Source organism: Garra rufa, chromosome 22 (assembly GCF_049309525.1).
Source record: "Garra rufa chromosome 22, GarRuf1.0, whole genome shotgun sequence".
Taxonomy (NCBI): domain Eukaryota; kingdom Metazoa; phylum Chordata; class Actinopteri; order Cypriniformes; family Cyprinidae; genus Garra; species Garra rufa.
Genome location: NC_133382.1, coordinates 4,627,884 through 4,648,714, shown reverse-complemented (window position 1 = coordinate 4,648,714; position 20,831 = coordinate 4,627,884). Strand labels below are relative to the sequence as shown.

The 20,831-nt window shown below is 32.7% G+C and overlaps 1 protein-coding gene across 1 annotated transcript in view; it reads right to left on the bottom strand.

Moving 5' to 3' along the window:
- LOC141298312 (uncharacterized) overlaps positions 1-20,831 on the bottom strand; it is an 86,910-nt gene that overhangs the window by 65,417 nt on the left and 662 nt on the right. The window contains exons 2-14 of the mRNA XM_073828816.1: positions 20,113-20,407; positions 14,466-14,708; positions 14,001-14,240; positions 12,180-12,743; positions 11,227-11,645; positions 11,009-11,137; positions 10,710-10,907; positions 10,464-10,604; positions 9,185-9,445; positions 5,484-5,667; positions 3,989-4,155; positions 3,788-3,916; positions 927-1,102 (exon numbers count right to left, since the gene is read on the bottom strand). Coding sequence (XP_073684917.1) covers positions 927-1,102; positions 3,788-3,916; positions 3,989-4,155; positions 5,484-5,667; positions 9,185-9,445; positions 10,464-10,604; positions 10,710-10,907; positions 11,009-11,137; positions 11,227-11,645; positions 12,180-12,743; positions 14,001-14,240; positions 14,466-14,708; positions 20,113-20,407 — 3,146 coding nt within the window. The remainder of the gene's footprint in view (positions 1-926; positions 1,103-3,787; positions 3,917-3,988; positions 4,156-5,483; positions 5,668-9,184; positions 9,446-10,463; positions 10,605-10,709; positions 10,908-11,008; positions 11,138-11,226; positions 11,646-12,179; positions 12,744-14,000; positions 14,241-14,465; positions 14,709-20,112; positions 20,408-20,831) is intronic.

Here is a 20,831-nt window from a genome sequence, read left to right as displayed (position 1 = left end):
AAAATCCTACATTATAGAAAAAAAGGTTTCTATTCAAGTGGCAGATTAAATGCATTAATTTTTGAACACAGCTTTTTTTAATAAAATATACTTAATGAATATATATTTTATTGCTAGCCCCAGTTAAAACTATATCTCTTTATATACTTTTTGTCCTAAAATAAATTATTGTAATAATTTTATTTTAATTATCTTACTAGTTTCACTTTATTTTATTTTAATATTTAAATGTTTCACTTTTTTCATATATATATTTAACATTTTTGACCAGAAGTTTATTGAATTATTCTGCTGATTAATGAATCGCATTATCTGCAATTAAGCGCATGCATCAAAAAATTCCAGTTCAATACCGTTAGGATATGTCAAAAAACTAATTTTCTTCTCCAACTTCAAAATCATCCTACATCCTACATTTTTTTTTTTGTAAAGGGTGTTTGATCTTCTTTGCACGTCCACTTTGTAAACACTGGGTCAGTACTTCTGCAGAGATGTAGGATGATTTTGAAGTTGGAGGAGAAAATGAGATGGGAGTTTTTCGACACACCCTAACAGTCTTGAACCGGAAAACACGCAGAGCTAGACAAGACGAGCATTTGAGGTTAAAAAGTATATAAATCGTTCAAAAATCACGAAAACTGATCGTTTCGCTAGATAAGACCGTTCTTTATCAGCTGGGATCGTTTAGAGCCCTTTGAAGCTGCATTTAAACTGCATTTTGGAAGTTCAAACTCATGCGCACCATTGAAGTCCACTACATGGAGAGAAATCCTGAAATGTTTTCCTCAAAAAACAATTTCTTTACGACTGAAGAAAGAAAGACATGAACATTTTGGATGACAAGCGGGTGAGTAAATTATCTGTAATTTTTTGTTCTGGAAGTGAACTACTCCTTTAATGAAAAATAGAGATTTTAACTGTCTCACCCTGAACCCATGGGCAGCAGAGGACACTCGTAGCGTACGACACTAGTGACGTCATCTCCGCTTAGTTCCTTTTGCTTCAGCGTGTAATTCACAAGACAACTGAGGGGTCCGTGACCAAGTTCTCGGCTGTCCTTGATCCGGTAATGATTCCTCAGAGCGGCTTCAATGAACAGCAGCTGATTCACAACAAAAACACAAACATGATATGTTTCATTTCCATATGTACTGTAACTGTACTTGTTTATGCAATTAACCCGTTTATCCCTGTAAAGCCTGACATATGAAAACATTTTTTTTTTAATGGAGCAGTTTATGAAACCTGTACAGAAAATTACACCAAGCAACTGTAAGTTTGCATTTGTGTGTGATGGTTTGTATTATATTTGATCTATCAGGATTTTGTGGCTCATAGTCCGATATTAGGGATGAAACAATATCAAAATCTCAAGATACGATAATACAGCGATTTGAAGTCCATGATAAAATATTTATTGTGATATTAAAAAAAAAAAAGAGAGAGAGACAAAGGAAGATTTGAATAAAAAAATTTTTTTTTTACATTTTAATGTACAAAATTAGCTCAAAATAAAGCTCAAAATTAAGAGCTCCAAACTAAGAAAAGAAAAGTCAGAAAAAAAGTCAGTGAATTGACTTGTACCTGAACTTTAAATGGGACTCAACTCTCTTTTTATTTGCAGACAGCTGTCTTAGTCTAAATTACAATCACACTGGTGTTTTAGAAAGCCAAACAAATTAGAATTTAATAAAAACAACAACAACTATTTTATATTATTGTTATTCCTATGATTAATAGCCATATATTGTAAAACAATTGCACTGCAAAATAAATTAATATATCATAGGTATATTATTTTTGCACTACAGTAGGGAAATTACAATACTTATTTCTACACTTGAAAGAGATATTTTCAATTTGGACTGCAGTAACCTTACCCATTTAAACCACTAGCTGACTGCAAAAAAACACATGAAGCACAAGCTTAAGGTGGTCGTTTGTACAATTAGACTAAAAGACCTTTTACTTGATAAAAAAAAAAAAGTCTAAACTATCCATCAGCCAACAGAAGGCATCAGTTTCGATCATGTTGATCATTTAGAGGCAGGCTTTATATTGTTAGAGTTGCATTTTTGTTCATCTGTGTGGGATGTTTCTGTAAAAATATTTTAAAAAGCTAATTGTAATTATTTTAACTTTGTATTTTATTTTTTGTATGCTTAATTTTTTTTATTAAAATAATCTCTCTCTATGAACCTTTTGATCTAAAAAAAATTTAATTTAATAATTTTAGTTAAAACAATGTCTATATATGGATCTTTTGTTCTTAAAAAATTGAATTGTTTTATTTTCATTTAATATTTAAAATAATCTTAAAAATTCAAATTTAATCATTTTATTTTAATTCTTGATTTTTGTTATATTTTTATATTTATTTTTATATATGGACCTTTTGTTCTTAAAAAAATCTAATTATTTTATTTCATTTTATTTTAATATTTTAAAAAAATTTATATTTTAAAAAAGATCATTTTAAATTTTTTTACCCTATATTTTTTTTTGTTATATTTTTAGAACCTTTTGTTTAAAAATTTTTTTTTAAATAATTTTATTTTAATTTTTGATTTTAATTATTTTTTATATTTAACATTTCTTTCTAGTTAAAACAATGTCTATATATGGATGTTTTGTTCTTAAAAAATCGAATTATTTTACTTTAATTTAATATTTAAAATAATTCTAAAAATTCAATTTAATAATTTTATTTTAATTCTTGATTTTAATTCATTTTCTTTATATTATTTTTTATAAAAAAATGAATTTGAATAATTTAACTTTATATTTTAATTTTTGTTATATTTATTTTTCTATATGGACCTTTTGTTCTTAAGAAAATCTAATTATTTTATTTCATTTTATTTTATTTTAATTTAATATTAAAAAAAATATATATATATATATATATATATATATATATATATATATATATATGCATCTTTTGTTTTTAAAAAATCTATTTTGGCATTTTTGCCTTTATTACGATAGGACAGATCAGATATGACAGGAAGCGAAGTGGGAGAGAGATGGGGGGCGGGATCGGGAAAGGTCCTCGAGTCGGGATTCAAACACGGGACGCCCGGAGTGCAACGGTGCTATATGTTGACGTGCTGCCCACAAGGCTATCGGCGCCAACGAATTATATATTATACAAAATATATATTTTATTTTATTTTATTTTAATTAGATTTTCTTAAGAACAAAAGGTCCATATAGAAAAATAAATATAACAAAAATTAAAATATAAAGTTAATTCTAAAAATTCAATTTAATAATTTTATTTTAATTCTTGATTTTAATTACCTTTCTTTATATTAAACATTTTTTATTAAAAAAAGAACTAAGTTTTATAATTTAACTTTATATTTTAATTTTAATTTGATATTTATTTTCTATAAGCTTTTGTTCTTTAAAAAAATCTATTTTATTTTATTTTAATATTTAAAATATATTTAAATATTTGAATAATTTTTTACACATATTACATTTTTTGTTATATCTTTATTTATTTTTTTAGAACCTTTTGTTTAAAAACCTTTTTTTAATAATTTTATTTTAATTTTTGCTTTTAACTATTTTTTATATTAATTTTTTCTAGTTAAAACAATATCTCTATATAAACCATTTGTTATTTAATGCAATTATTTAATTTGATTTTATTTTAATAGATGTTTCTGTAAGTCTGAGTCTGTCTTTTATTTGTCATGAAACATATTAATCAGAGCCGTGATCTCTGAAAGATCTTTTGACACATAACATGCACAGACAAGCTGGCAGCAAAACTCACTTTGCTGTCGTCTCCCTCCCCGCACTGCTTGATGAACTCAAACACATCCTGTCTGCACGGTCTGAAGCCGTTCACTCCGGGATCCTGGCCATCGATGGAGACGGCGCCCCCTGATGCCTCCTGCAGGACCTGCGCCAAGAGCAAGAAAGGTTATGATATGACAGACGTGCCATGAGAAACCTCATAGAAGTAGAAACACACCTTTTTGTTCTTGATAATGAAATCAAGGAAGGTTCCTTGCTGCAGCTGACTGAAGTCTTTAAACTTGAAGTTCTCCGCGATCTTCTTTTCCAGCGATCGAAGGTAGGTCACAGTAGGTGTGCTCTTCAAATTAGTGACAGACTCCTGAAAATAGCTCTTCACATCAGCTACGCAAAAAAAAAGACCACATGAGAAGAGCTCAGAGATGAACTTTTACACAACAGACAGTAATGTATATTATATGTAACATTTATTCTAATTAAAACCATCTCTTTGCATAGACCTTTCGCTCCTATTACTACATTTTTTCATTTTATTTTATTGCAATATTTGAAAAACTTTTTAAATAGCTAATTTTAATTTAGCTTTATTTTTTAAAGTATTTTTATGCTTTTTTGTTAAAATAATCTCTCTCTGTGAACCTTTTGTTCTAAAAAAAATTTATTTTATTTTAATTTTTTATTTAAATTATTTTTATTTTTATATTGTTTCTAGTTAAAACAATATCTCAATATAAATCTTTTGTTCTTAAAATTTTATTTAAAAAAATCAACTTAATTTCATTTTAACTCTTGATTTTAATTAATTTTCTTTATATTAAAATTTTTTTATTTTACAAAAGCTAATTTGAATAATTTAACTTTATATTTTAATTATTTTATATTTATTTTTCTATATGGACCTTTGTTCTTAAAATCTAATTATTTTTTATTAATTTTATTTTAACATTTAAAATATTTTCTTTAATTTTTTTAAAAAACAAATTTGAATAATTTTTACCCAATATTTAAATTTTTGTTATATTTTTATATTTATTTTTTAGAACCTTTTGTTTTTAAAAAAAATTACATTTAAAAATTTTATTTTAATTTTTTATTTTATACTTAGCGTTTTTGCTCGATAAAACAAAAGCTCCATATGGCTCTATAAAATAATTTTAATTTAATAATTTTAACACTATATTTTTGTTGTTATATTTTTTTGTTAAAATAATCTCTGTGAACCTTTTGTTAAAAAAAAATTAAATGTAATAATTATTTACTTTATTTTAATTATTATAATTAATTATATTTCACAAAACATTTTTTAATATGAAATATATATTTTTAATTTTTATTTAATATGAAAAATTATTTATTTTATTTATATTTCATACAAAACAATATCTGTATATGGACCTTTTGTTCTTTTTAAAAAAATCTATTTATTTAATATTTTAAATAATTAAAAAATACTTTTAAAGGCTAATTTTAATAATTTAAACTTTATATTTACATTTTTATTTATTTTTTGTTAAAATAATCTCTCTATGAACCTTTTGTTTAAAAAAATATTTAATCATTTTATTTAAATTTTTTTATTTAAATTTTTTTCCAGGCTTATCACTAGCAATTTTTTTCTGCAAATAGCATCATTGTGCTTTTGCCCTTACTGTGGGTGGTGCTAAAACTAAATGGGAAGATTCAGATAACTAATGAAGTCTTAAACTTGACACCTTCAGTGGGGAGCATCTCTGTGGTTCTCTCTTCGGTAGTTTTCTTTGCCTCCGCTTTTTTCTGTGGTTTTTCTTTAGCTACTAGGTCCTGAGGAGCATCCAAGGACCCACAGCATATGGCAAGCTGGAATAAGGCTCTTGCGAGTCTGTCTCTGTTTATACATGACAGGAACGTCTGAATATTCTGAGGACACAAAAAAGCACAGTCAGTTCCTTCCGGAACAGTTATGAAACAACCATCACAAATTAATAAATTAGAAACACTCATTCAATGTTCCCAGTCAGATTCAATTCATCAAAGCAGAGCAGAAGTGGCATGATTACATTCATGGACATTAACCACCAGAAATGACCCAATCACATGCTAATTTCTTAAAGTGAACGAAGAGGAAAAGGTCAGTCAAAACTGCGACAAAACAGTACTAATGATGTAAGTATTGGGAGAGTCATTTCTGGGTGGGATTAGCAGATGATGAGCACGACATCACATTAATTAAAGAGTGTCTGATCCTCTCCTACTCTCATCTGCCACCCGTTTACATCCTCAAACAGCTAGAAGGAATTACAAATGCAATTACCAAAAATGTAGCATGAAACAAGAGACACAATTTAAAGGGATAGTTCACCCAAAAACGTAAATTCCATCATTATCCAAACACTTTTTGAAGCTTGAAAGCAGTTCCAGTAATTGCAAAAACTAAGCATAAAATTTATCCTTTTCTGTTATGAAATACAAAGTATGTAACATGGGTTTAGAACAACATGAGAAGGAGTAAGGCTGTGTGTACACCAAAGCATTTTCAGCCGGTGAAAAACACCAGGCAGTCGTCTCAAATCTATAGAAGCCCATTTTCGCCAATAAATTTAATACACAAAAAAGGGTAATTGTGACGTTCTAATCTCACAATTTAGTCTCGTTTCCTTGCAATTGCGAGTTTACATCACGCAGTTCTGACTTTCTCGGAACTGTAAGATATAAACTCGCAATTGTGAGTTATAAAGTCTGTTATAAATTACTGGTTTATTTCTCTTAAAAATTTCAGATTTCTGAGTTTATATAATGCAATTCTGAGAAATAAAGATGCAATTCAGAAAAATAAACTCACAATTTTAAGAAATAAACTTGCAATTCCAAGAAATAAAGATGCAATTCCGAAAAATAAACTCACAATTTTAAGAAATAAACTTGCAATTCCAAGAAATAAAGCCGCAATTCCGAGAAATAAACTTGCAATTCCAAGAAATACAGATGCAATTCCGAAAAAACAAACTCACAATTTTAAGAAATAAACTTGCAATTCCAAGAAATAAAGCCGCAATTCCGAGAAATAAACTTGCAATTCCAAGAAATACAGATGCAATTCCGAAAAAACAAACTCACAATGTTAAGAAATAAACTTGCAATTCCAAGAAATAAAGATGCAATTCTGAGAAACGAACTCACAATTCCGAGAAATGGACCCATAATTCCGAGAAACGAACCCACAATTCCGAGAAATGGACCCGTAATTCCGAGAAACGAACCCACAATTCCGAGAAATGGACCCATAATTCCGAGAAACGAACCCACAATTCCGAGAAATTGACCCATAATTCCGAGAAACGAACCCACAATTCCGAGAAATGGACCCGTAATTCCGAGAAACGAACTCACAATTCCGAGAAATGGACCCGTAATTCCGAGAAACGAACCCACAATTCCGAGAAATGGACCCATAATTCCGAGAAACGAACCCACAATTCCGAGAAATTGACCCATAATTCCGAGAAACGAACCCACAATTCCGAGAAATGGACCCATAATTCCGAGAAACGAACCGACAATTCCGAGAAATGGACCCATAATTCCGAGAAACGAACCCACAATTCAGAGAAATGGACCCGTAATTCCGAGAAACGAACTCACAATTCCGAGAAATGGACCCTTAAGTCCGAGAAACTGACCTGCAATTCAGAGAAATGAACTCTCAATTTCGAGAAATGGACCCTTAAGTCCGAGAAACTGACCTGCAATTCAGAGAAATGAACTCTCAATTTCGAGAAATGAAGATGCAATTCTGAGAAATAAAGATGCAATTCTGAGAAATAAACCCGTAATTCGAAGAAATGCACCCACAATTCGGAGAAATAAAACCACAATTTTGAAAAAAAAAAAAAAAAAATACACTCAATTTTAAGAAATAAACCCCCAATTCTAAGAAATAAACTCGCAATTTTGAAAAATAAACCCGCAATTCTGAGACATAAGGTTAGAATTGCAATATTAACTCACAAATCTGATTTTATTTCTCTGAAATGTGAATTTAATTCTCAGAATAGCAAGTTTATATCTCACAATTTTGACTTTATAATGCAATTGCAAGTTAAGTCAGAATTGTGAGATATAAACTTGCATTTGCGAGAAAAAAAAGTCAGAATTGCAAGTTTGTATCACGCAAAACAAAGAAGAAAGTCAGAATTGTGAGATAAAAAGTCACAATAACATTTAGAATTTTATTATTCAGTGGCAGAAATGGGCTTTCATACAAACCACTTTTCAATTCCTATGACACGGAATATCTGTAATGTAATGTCGCACATGCATTGTAAAAGCAATGTTTTAGTTTATTTTTATTTTTCATATAAATACTAGTGATAGTCTGGGAATTTCATTTGGTACACATTAATATGTGGAAACAGGGCTGTCACAATATCAGATTTTTACTACACAATTATCGTGGCTATCAATTGTGATATATTTCAACACCCCAACTTGGAAACAAGCAATATTAATGTCTCCTTCATTGTTCTTCATAGCACAAGTAAGATGTGACGGTTGGTTGGTGTGATATTTGTCCCGCCCTTTAAATTTGGGTAAAATATTCCTTTTAGAATCTCTTTAGGGACAATTACAAATGGGCAGCCAACCTTGTTTCAGAAAGAGAGATGCCCATGTCCACCAAGGGAGCATTATTTAGCATCCTCTACACTCTCCAGACATAAAAGCTCCTCTAAACAAAAAGCACTAAAACTACTTTGTGTTTGCCTAAGCAAATCTAGACCTTTGGGTGACTGCAAGTTTTGTACCTTTGCACCTGCTTGTTTAATACTTAGAATAGGTGTCAGTGTTGTAGTACACTGCCTTCCAAAAGTTTGGAGACACCCCTGGAAAAGTGTGGTTTTAGACGATATCAGCGTAGTGTGAATCATCTTTGGGCAGTCATTCAGGAGGCTTGGAGTAATATGTCAAGTCAATGCTGGAATAAACTGACAGCTCGGATGCCCAGATTATGCAGAGCTGTAATAGCTATTAATGGTGGTTTTTCTATGCATAAACTGTTTATGTAATAAAATATGTTTTTGTAGTTTGTGTTGTCTCTTATCAGTGCAAAATTATCACATATTAAAAAAGATTCATGCCAATATTGTCCAAAACCCCACTTTTCTAGGGCGTTTCCAAACTTTTGGAGGGCAGTGTACTTAAAACCGGACTGAATCTTCAGTCTGCCTTGAGTTCAAACTCAAGACCATTCTTTCATAGTCTTTGTCTTTTCATCAACTCATCTTAACACAGCAGTCACTTAGGCATTTCCATCACAATTAGAAGACATCAAACATCCAAACCACAAGAAAAGCCACTCTGCACTCTTGTCAAGTGAGTGGGCTTGTTTTGAACAGACTAGATAAAGATCCTCTCCCAACCTTGCCTCAAAGTTGCTCACCTTCGCCATACTTTTACTGAAGACACTTTCAGCATTGATGAAAACTTCCATGACTGCATCCGCGGCGGTCATATTTGCATATTTTTTCCTGAGCTCAGAGTTGCCAATCTGGGAGAAGATCACAGGTCCTTGGACTGGATCCAGCAGGCTCTTCTTGATCTTATACATTTTGGTATCCACCTCCTCCTGGATCTCCTTCTGAATAGCTTCTTTGGCCCTGTCCATGTGGCAGTACTCAGCAGCAGATGCTTTATTTAACGTCTGAGAACACAGCATGTGAAAACAAGAAAACAATGCAGTAAAGTCTGCTCAGTGTGGTTTGCTGAGTTTAGCATGCTCTGGTCCTCAAAGTTGTTTGGTTTTGGAGCGGGATTATGTGGCATTTAATTAAACAACACTTGTACTTTTCACAGTTTGTATCACTTTGTTCGTCAGTGTTCACATCAATTCAGACCAGAGTATGTAAGTGGCACGAACACCCCTTTTCCACCTACAAGGTAAGTTCAGGGTTCCTGGCCTATGTCCATTTTCGAATCATTCCACAAATTTCCAATGCAGAAAAGAGGGTTTTGGGTCAAAAAGATAGGTTCAACTTTGGCCCTAAAAGCTTTATGGACTTGAACCACAGAGCTAGTGATGTAGAGGGTGGGGGGCAGAGAAATGCAGCACATTTTTGAATAATTTGTTTTGGTAGCTAACTATTGTGCTAACATCTAATAAAAATAATGGCACCCCCTATAGTCCAAAATGTGTATAACATGATAAAAGTCTTTCATGGGTGTTCTGCTACATATTTCAGTAAGAGACATCATTTACGTTATATTAAGCCATACAAGTCTTAATAAACGGGGCTCCCTTTAAGTCTGTGGAAACTTGTGGACAGTTCACATTAGGCTCCAGTTAACCTAACTAAGAACTGGTCAAGAGCCAGGCTTGGAAGAGGAACACGACCCGCTTGGTGGAAAAGGGCTAAGAGTGTGAAGCGGAGCTGTACAATTTTCCCTAGAGCAGGGATAGCCATTTCTGTTCCTGAAGGCCTACCATCCAACAGACTTCAGATCTAACCCTGCTCCAACTCACCTACCTGAAATGTTTAAGTAATTCACCTTGATTAGCTGGTTCAGATATTTGATTAAAGTTGTAGCTAACTCTTTAGAATAGTTGCCCTTCAGGAGCAGGGTGTTTGCTTGGGCACTTTAAGGTCAATGGTCACATCTCCATCTCTCAGGTTTAAGGGTACACTTCTAATACACTTCTGAACAACAATGGAGAATCTTACCGAAATGGGTAACCCAAGACTCTGGATTCTGATGCCAAGTTCATACGGCGACTCACAGCTGTACTGGTCTGCAAGGTCCTTCAGGAAGTCAGCCATTTCAACTCTAGGTGTCTTGCTTTTTCTTCTGAACATTCGGAGACTCTAAAGCAAGCAGAAAACCATTGCATTCAATGAGTGAGAGTAAGTCATATCAAAGTGAGGGTACTCCTTGACTTGGGTATATTGCAGGATGGTCAACAGTCTCACCCTAAGAATGTCCACAGTCGCAATCTGATGTACATCATCATCTTTAGTATTTGCATCTATTCTGAACATTCGGTGAATTAGAGGGACCTTGCAGAGAGGGCCCAGATAGAGTTCCTCAAAGCGCTTCTTGTTCTTCAGGTTAGCTAAAGCCTGTCCCAATTCGTAAAGCGTGCATATGGAGGACACCGCCTCCACTGACTGATTTAGAAAGAAACACAAATGTTTGATGTTAAGACACCATGATAAACCTGTCAATCAGATCATAAACTTAATCCAGGAGGTTGTTCAAGACCTCGTACCTCAATGTACATATTCATCTCCTTGATGGTACGCTGAAGGTCCTGCACTGCAGGCAGGTGCCGGCGAGGGTCGATATTCAAATCTTTCAAGTTGGACACTTGTAGAAGTGAACAAACTCGGCTTATCACCTTCACAACAACACAAAATAAAGTTAAGACATTATGATATAATGATAAGCAAAGAACAAGTCTAGTTTGGTGTTTTACAAGAGACAGACCCTATCAATGGTGACATGCTCTCCTTCGGTTGCAAGGGCTCTCATGACGTTCTCTACCAAAGAGTTCACATCCTGTGAGCTCATGGACTTTCTCCGTCTCCCAATGTTGTTTTCATCTTCCAGCAAGGCTTCTGCTGCCCTCATGTTAGCACCATGGACCTCCCTCACTTGGCTGTAGTAGGACTCATTGAAGACAGGCCCCCTTCCCTCCTTCAGTTTCTTCTCCTCAGCTTTGGACAGCGTGGAACCAAGAACTGGAAAGTCAGTAGCTGACAGATTAATAGGGGCTGCCATAAGTGGGATGCTTAAACTTTGAAAGTTTAAGGGGGATCCTGACTTGGACCGGACCACTTGTTCATTTATCACAACGGGCATGGGCTGAATCTTCTTTGCTTCCTCAACAATCTTCTGCGGTGCTGCTGCAAGAATAAAGTGGACAGGAGTGTGCGTGTTGGTTTTAAGATTCAAGAACATGAAATAATGTTTTCACTTTAAAAAACATATATTCTCTTACTTTCAACTTTTAAACTTAGAAAGTTTAAGGGGGATCCTGACTTGGATCGGACCACTTGTTCATTTATCACAACGGGCATGGGCTGAATCTTCTTTGCTTCCTCAACAATCTTCTGCGGTGCTGCTGCAAGAATAAAGTGGATAGGAGTGTGCGTGTTGGTTTTAAGATTCAAGAACATGAAATAATGTTTTCACTTTAAAAAACATATATTCTCTTACTTTCAACTTTTAAACTTAGAAAGTTTAAGGGGGATCCTGACTTGGATCGGACCACTTGTTCATTTATCACAACGGGCATGGGCTGAATCTTCTTTGCTTCCTCACCAATCTTCTGTGGTGCTTCTGCAAGAATAAAGTGGATAGGAGTGTGTGTATGTTGGTTTTAAGATTTCAGAACATGAAATAATGTTTTCACTTTAAAAAAAATTATATTCTCTTACTTTCAAGGCACTTCATCCCTGCTTGTTTTTTATCCACAACTGGACAAGAGGAAGAATCTTTAGCTGTATGGTTGTTATACAATGACATGTACAGTTCTAACGGTAGTGCTGACCCAAACAGGAGGAAGTAGCCATTCTGCAATTGTGTAATAGAATGGCTTGCAGCTGGATACTTTTTTATAACCTCTTTAACTTTATCCAACAGTTCCTTTTGCGTCATTTCACTACCTCTTTGAGCAAAGTCAGCTCCAAAACTAACTACAGGGCTTGTTGGGTTTGCAGGTGTTGAGACATTGTTCACTGTTGGTGGGTTCGCAGGTGTTGCGACTGCAGGTGCTCCTTTGTGACTCTTGTGGAAGATTGTCTCTTTCTCCACCAATAACTCATCGCTCAGAGAATTAATGAAAGAGGGGATTGTTTTGAAACCAAATTCTGACACAGCAAGGTTACGCCGATACTTTTGATTGAAGAGCATAGACAGCTTCCTCATAGGAATTCCTCTGCGATGTTCCTTAACCAGATCCACAACGTCTTTAAAAACCCCTTCATCGTGCACGGGTGGTGCTGAAAAAAGCATAAGACATGCATATGAGGATCAAATGGGAGTGAATAAAAGAACTATTATATTGCCACATACAGTTGAGGTCAAAAGTTTACATCCCACTTTCAGAATCTGCAAAATGTTAATTATTTTACCAAAATAAGAGGGATCACACAAAATTCATGTTATTGTTTATTTAGTACTAACTGGAATAAGCTATATCACATAAAAAAACGTTTACATATAGTCCACAAGAAAAAATAAATCATTATTAAATTATAAAATCACCCTGTTCAAAAGTTTACATAAACTTGATTCTTAATACTGTGTTGTTACCTGAATGATCCACAGCTGTGTTTTTTTGTTTAGAGTTTTTTGTTTGTTTGTCCTGAACAGTTAAACTGCCTGCAGTTCTTCATATCCTTCAGGTCCCACAAATCATTTGGTTTTCCAGCAATTTTATGTATTCAAACCCTTTGCAACAATGACTGCATGATATTGAGATCCATCTTTTCACACTGAGGACAACTGAGGGACTCTATTACAGAAGGTTCAAACACTCACTGATGCTCCAGAAGGAAAAACCATGCACCAAGAGCCAGGGGTGAAAACTTTTGAACAGAATGGAGATGTGTACATTTTTCTTATTTTGCCTAAATATTATATTTTTTTCATTTAGTTCTGCCCTTCAGAGACTACATGTTACTCAAAAGACAAAATAAGTTCAATTTACCCGGATCTTCAAATTCAAAAAGTTTTGACCCCCCGCTTTTTAATGCATAATTTTTCTTTTTGAAACATCAGTGAGTGTTTGAACCTTTGTAATAGTTGCATATAAGTCACTCAGTTGTCCTCTGTATGAAAAGATGGATCTTAAAGTCATACAGTCATCGTTAGAAAGGGTTAAAATACACAAAAATGCTGGAAAACCAAAGAATTTGTGGGACCTGATGGATTTTTCTGAAGAACAGCAGGCAGTTTAACTGTTCAGGACAAACAAGGGACTCATGAACAACTATCACTAAACAAAAAAGCACAGCTGTGGATCATTCAGGTAACAACACGGTATTAAGAATCAAGTGTATGTAAACTTTTGAACAGGGTCATTTTTATAAATTCAACTATTATTTTCCCTTGTGGACTATATGTAAACATCTTTTATGTGAAATATCTTATTCAGAAAAAAATGTTAACCAATTTTGATAAAATAATTAACATTTTGCAGATTCTAAAAGGGGGATGTAAACTTTTGACCTCAACTGTAAGCTACAAGTCATTACCTGGAGGGGTTGAAGCTTCAGGCTTGGCAATCTTGTAGAAGATTTGGCCATTTTCTACACACAGCTCTTGGTTGAGAGAATAAATGAAATCTGCTATTGATGAGAACCCAAGTTCTTTTTTTCTCAGAGTCCTCCCACATTCCCTTTTATAAAACACTGCTATTTTTGAAAGAGGAATGCCTTCCTGGTGGTTTTTTACCAAATTCACAACATCTCTGCATCTTTCTTCAAACTCTTCACCTGTAAAACATGTGACAGCATGTAGTAGACTTTCCTGACAGTTTAACAAGAGGTTTACTACTTTAAATCCCTACTCCGGTTAATATTAGACTACTTTTAATCTGCTACTTAATAAATGCTCTGGGGAAAAGCATAAAACAAATCTGAAAATAAAGTAGGGAACGTTTTCTTGTGTAATGTCCCTAAAAAAATTGATCTTGAAGTCACAAACTTCAAATTCAGTACCTGTAAGAACTATGGTTTTCTTGTGAAAGACCACACCATCTTCTACCGTTAGATCCTCGCTCAGAGAGTCCACAAAGTCTTCCATTGATGAGAACCCTAGTTCAGCCGGCAAAAGGGCCTGTTTATGCCTCTGAGCAAAGATCTCCGCTAATTTATTAAGAGGAATTCCATCAGGGCGCTTTTTCAATATCTTGATAACTTTCTTACAAATTGCAATCTTAGGAGCGTCATCCATATTTACATCTGTAAAAACAGTACAACATTATTCAAAGCAGAATTCGTTTAGACCTAAATAAATAATCATTTGGCATTTATCTTCACAACATGGCATATCAAATTCCTCAAAGACAAAGTCAGCAATGATTATAAGAAAACTTTTTCCTTTAATGCTGAAAATCAATTCTTAAAACACAAGAAAGAATGACTTGGGATGATAATTAATGCCTAATATATTGCATATTAAAGTCAAAGTTAACCATTTTGGTAACACTACAATAAAGTGTCATTTGTTAACATTAGTTAATGCATTAACTAACATGAACAAACAATGGACAATACATTTATTGAAGAATTTATTCATCTTTGTTAACATGAGTTAATATAAAAACATTAATATTAACAAACTTGTGATTAATAATGCACCAGTAAATGCATGAAATTAACATTAACTAAGGTAAATTAACACATTTGTTGACATTAAATAATTCATTAACATGGCATGAACTAACAACGAGCATTTATTAATCTTTGTTTTTGTCAGTTGACAGAAATACAATTTTCTTTTAGTTTACAGTGTATTAAGAATGCTAGCATACAATGTAGATAGTAAAAGTCGAAATTAAGATTAATAAATGCTGTTTGTTAAACTAAACTTATTAAAAAACTTTTAAAATATACTAAGAAAACAGAACGGAAATGACTTAAACAGATTAACAAACATTTGAAAATAATAGCATAGGTCTTACCCTGTGTATGTACTCAGTGAATGCCTGTCCAAACTGAATGACTAATTTATTGTGGGTTGTTTTATACTAGTCTCTCCCTTCATCATTAATATACAATGCATCATAGGAAACAAAACTGAAAGTAACGCAAATACCTACTCTATTACTCTCATTTCTAGAAAACACAGCAGCCATTATCTGCCTAAAGACGATCCTACCTGTTTGAACAGAAACTGCTAGAAATGCTTAAAATGCTGTAAGACTTGATATCAACACAGTGAGCATCTAATGTGTTTGTGTGGAATGATTAATGATGGCATGAGTCACAGCCTTAGGTTTCGTTTTCCTGCGCTCATGCTCTCTCTCTCTCTCTCTCAGCTGATCTAACTCTCTCTCTGTTCTCAGAGAAGTCATGTGACTCAGCGCTCAGTCTGTTCAGTTTCCAGCTGGAGCCTGAGATAACATACGCTGTTACATTTCCTGAAACATGATACTTAACTGGCTGGCCAATTAAAGGGGAAATAAGGAAAATAAAAACTACTCTCATGCCATTTCAAAAAACTGTCGAACTCTTAGCAAGAACATTATATGCTTAATCTGACTCATTATGCATTTGAGAATTACAAATACTTCCAAATTGGCTTTTTTATGTCATTTTAAATGTTTAGTTTGATTATTGTACTTGTTGTTTAACAGACTTGCAACTGTTAGTGTTCAGTAAGTGCTTTTGGGAGTTATATGATTATATAAACACATCATTTAGTGATACAAAATTTATATAATAAGAGAAGAATTATTTGAGTTACATCACTCCAAAATGAAAAATATAGCATTACATCACTTGCTCACCAATAGATCCTCTGCAGTAAATGGGTGCCGTCAGAATGAGAGTCCAAACAGATGATAAAAACATTGCACTAATCCACACAACAACATTAACTAAAATGAAAGTCCATAATTATGGAAGCCTGTTTCCATCACTGAATAGAAAATAAAAACGGTAATTGTGACTTTTTATCTCGCAATTCTGACTTTGTTCTCAGAATTGTGAGATATAAACTCATTATTGCGAAAAATAATGCTCACTTTTTCTCACAATTGCGAGTTTGTATCTTGCAATTCTGAAATTTTTTCTTGCAATTGCAAGTTTGGACCTTCCAATTCTGATTTTTTTTTTCAATACATATTATAGATTATAAACTCCATTTCTGAGGGAAAAAAAAGGACTGATATGTTCACAGAATTGCAAGTTTATTTCTCATAATTATGACTTAATAACCTGCAATTGCAAGAAAAAGTCAGAATTGTGAGATAAAGTCGCAATTGCGAGTTTCTCTCACAATTCTGACTTTTTTTCCTCGCAACTGCAAGTTTGTATTTCACACTTCTGACTTTTTTCTCAGAACTGCGAGACAAACTCACAATTGTGAGAAATAAAGTCTTTAAATAAAGATATTATATCTTCAAATTATGACTTTTTTTCCTCACAGTTGCAAGTTTGTAAGTCAGAATTCTAACTTTTTTCTCGCAATTGCAATTTTGTATCTTGCAATTTGGACTTTTTTTTAAATCAAATTATATCAAAATTACAGTTGTAAACTCGCAATTGCAAGTTATAAAGTCCATTTCTGAGGAGAAAAAAAAAGACTGATATGTTCACAAATTTATATCTCACAATTCTGACTTAACTCGCAATTGCGAGAAAAAAAGTCAGAACTGGGAGATAAAAATGTCACAATTGCGAGTTTACATCATGCAATTCTGACTTTTTTCTCACAATTGCAAGTTTGTATTTCACAATTGTGATTTTTTTTCTCAGAACTGTGAGATATAAAAATCACAATTTCGAGAAATAAAGTTTTTAAATAAAGAGTTTGTATGTCGCAATTCTCACTTTTTTTCCTCACAATTGCAAGTCTGTATTTCGCAATTATGACTTTTTTCTCGCAATTGCAATTATGTATCTTGCAATTCGGACTTTTTTTTAATCAAATGATATCAAAATTACAGATATAAATTCGCAATTGCAAGTTATAAAGTCCATTTCTGAGGAGAAAAAAAAAGACTGATATGTTCACAAGTTTATATCTCACAATTCTGACTTAACTCACAATTGCGAGAAAAAAAAGTCAGAATTGTGAGATAAAAATGTTGCAATTGCGAGTTTACATCATGCAATTCTGACTTTTTTCTCGCAATTGCAAATTTGTATTTCGCAATTCTGACTTTTTTCTCACAATTGCAAATTTGTATTTCGCAGTTCTGACTTTTTTCTCACAATTGCAAATTTGTATTTCGCAATTCTGACTTTTTTCTCAGAACTGTGAGATATAAACTCACAATTGCAAGTTATAAAGTCAGAATTGCAGGATATAAAACCACAATTTCGAGAAATAAAGTTTTTAAATAAAGAGTTTATTTCTAGCAATTCTCACTGTCTTTCCTCACAATTGCAAGTTTGTAAGTCACAATTCTAACTTTTTTCTCACTATTGCAATTTTGTATCTTGCAATTCTGACTTTTTTTAATCAAATTATATCAAAATTACAGATTTAAACTTTAAATTGCAAGTTATAAAGTCCATTTCTGAAGAGAAAAAAAAAGACTGATATGTTCACAAGTTTATATCTCACAATTCTGACTTAACTTACAATTGCGAGAGAAAAAAAGTCAGAATTGTGAGATAAAAATGTCACAATTGCAGGTTTACATCATGCAATTCTGACTTTTTTCTCACAATTGCAAGTTTGTATTTCGCAATTCTGACTTTTTTCTCAGAACTGTGAGATATAAACTCACAATTGCGAGTTATAAAGTCAGAATTGCAGGATATGAAAATCACAATTTCGAGAAATAAAGTTTTTAAATAAAGAGTTTATATCTCACAATTCTGACTTATCTCGCAATTGCAAGTTTGTATCTTGCAATTCAGATTTTTTTTCTCAAAATTATAGATATAAACTCACAGGTGCAAGTTATAACATCCATTTATGAGGAGAAAAAAAGACATGTTCACAAGTTTATATTTCACAATTCTGACTTAACTCGCAATTGCGAGAAAAAAAAACTGAATTGTGAGATAAAGTCACAATCATGCAATTCTGTATCACACAATTCTGAGAAAAAAAAATCAGAATTGTGAGATAAGTCACAGTAACATTTAAAGTTTTTATTCAGTGGAAGCAGGCTTCCATACATAATCCATATAATGCTTTCCTTTAAATATAATCCACCCACAAATTTGTTTAGAGCTGTTTTGCAGGGTTTCTGCAGATATGAACAAGTGAAATTTAAGACTTTTTAAGACCTTTTTAATACCACCTTATATGAAATTTAAGACCTTAACCTGTAATGGAAATAGATATTATATTACATGCATATGTGATATTTAATGTGTTTAATGTAAAAAGTAAACAAAATTTCATGGCTGTCATAAATTAAATTTATTACTACGATATACAGTGAACTTTCCATATCAGCAGATACTATTCCACACAAAATATCCCCATAAAAGTACCACTAGAAATATCTGATTTAAAAAAAAAAATTCTGAAGCGATTTTTTTTTTTTTACTTTTGAAATGTATGCGTACCTTTGAAATTTATTTTATGAATTTATCAATAAATTCTAAATGGCTGTTAGCAGTGAGATTACATAATTTACACTGCAAAATTAAAAGTGAGATTAATGTTTTAAATACATTTATTGATTTATAAATATATATATTATAAATGTTATATAAATACTGCGATTCTGTCTGAAGACGCAGAAACTTCCACAGAGGGAGAAAAAAATCTACAGTTGTTAGCAACTGGCCTTAGCCAAGCCCTATATTCAGTTTTTCCAAGCCCAGTTTCGCTAAACTTGCACCTCCCCATAGCTAAAAAGTTAAATCCATTTGACTTCTGCGGTACAATCCGAGAGAGACTCGCGCCAATAACAGAAAGCTGATTGGCTATTGCATGCTGGTCTCATTTGTAGTTTAAATTCAGCAAATTATATTTGGAATAGTGAAATAAAGAACTACAACACCACGGAAACAACAGAAAGAGAATTTAAATGAGCATTAGAGGTAGCGTTACATGGACATCGGAAAAATAAGACCTGTGTAAAATTATTTAAGACCTAGAACAGCGAATTTAAGACTTTTTAAGGCCTAAAATTTTGATTTTTAAATTTTAGACTTTTTAAGACTTTTTAAGACCCCGCGGAAACCCTGTGTTTTGGCTTGTGAACTGTGCTTGTTCTGTGCAGATTTCTCTCCTGATTCAGAACAGACAACTTTTTCACTTGAGGAAGTGTTATTACGAATTATGAACTTGTATTTTAGTTAAAAAGTTAGGGAGTGTTTCTTATAAACATGCATCTTTTGGCTTCTCCAGATGTTAACTGATGGACTGCAGAGAATCTATTGGTGAGCAAGTGATGGAATACTACATTTCTTCAAACCTAATGAAGAAACAAACTCATCTAAATCTTGGATGGCCTGAGGGTGAGCACAATTGACCAAATTTTCATTTTTGGTTGAACTATTTCTTTAAATATTCACTGAAAACAATAATTGATACTATAAACTGATTTTAGAAATAATCCTCATTTTGTGTTGAATGGTTTTGGTTTTGGTTCAATATTTTGGTTACCAGATTACTCAGCCACAACATATAAACAATGAAGTAAATTAAGGCAATGCTTTTAGTTCATACCTTGAAACATGGCAGTCCTGTGAACAGGGTTTGCAGATTTGATCATGTTTTTATTGTAAGTCCGTTCCACACACACTTGGTCGCCAAGCTCTTCGAAAAGCTCCTGAAGGCCATCCAAGCCATAACTGTTCAATGGTCCAAACCTCTTGCCGTAGACCCTCCTGTACATAAAGATTAACCTGGACACTTCGATTCCTTCCGGAAAGCTCTGTATTAAGTTGACAACCTCCTCTTTCAGTGTTTGCAATGAGGGGCCTGATGAAGCAAGATTCAATTGTAAATTTCCTTCCCTAAACTACAGTAAGTACTACACTACGAGTCAAAGTTTTTTAAAGTCTCCTCTGCTTACCAAGCCTGTATTTATTTGATCCAAAGCAAAAAAAAGCTGTAAAATTGTGAAATATTTTTACTATTTAAAATATCTGCTTTCTATTTGCATATGTTTTAAAATGTAATTTATTCCGGTGATCAAAGCTAAATTTTCAGCATCATTACTTCAGTCTTCAGTGTCACATGATCCTTCAGAAATCATTCTAATATACAGATTTGCTGTTTAAGAAACATTTTTTTTGTATTATTATTATCAATATTTAAAACAGTTGAGTGCATTTTTTGACCAATCTTTGATAAATAGAAAGATCAGCATTTATCTGAAATAAAAAAGCTTTGTAACATTATACAAATGCTACACCATTCAAAAGCTAATATATTTATAGAAA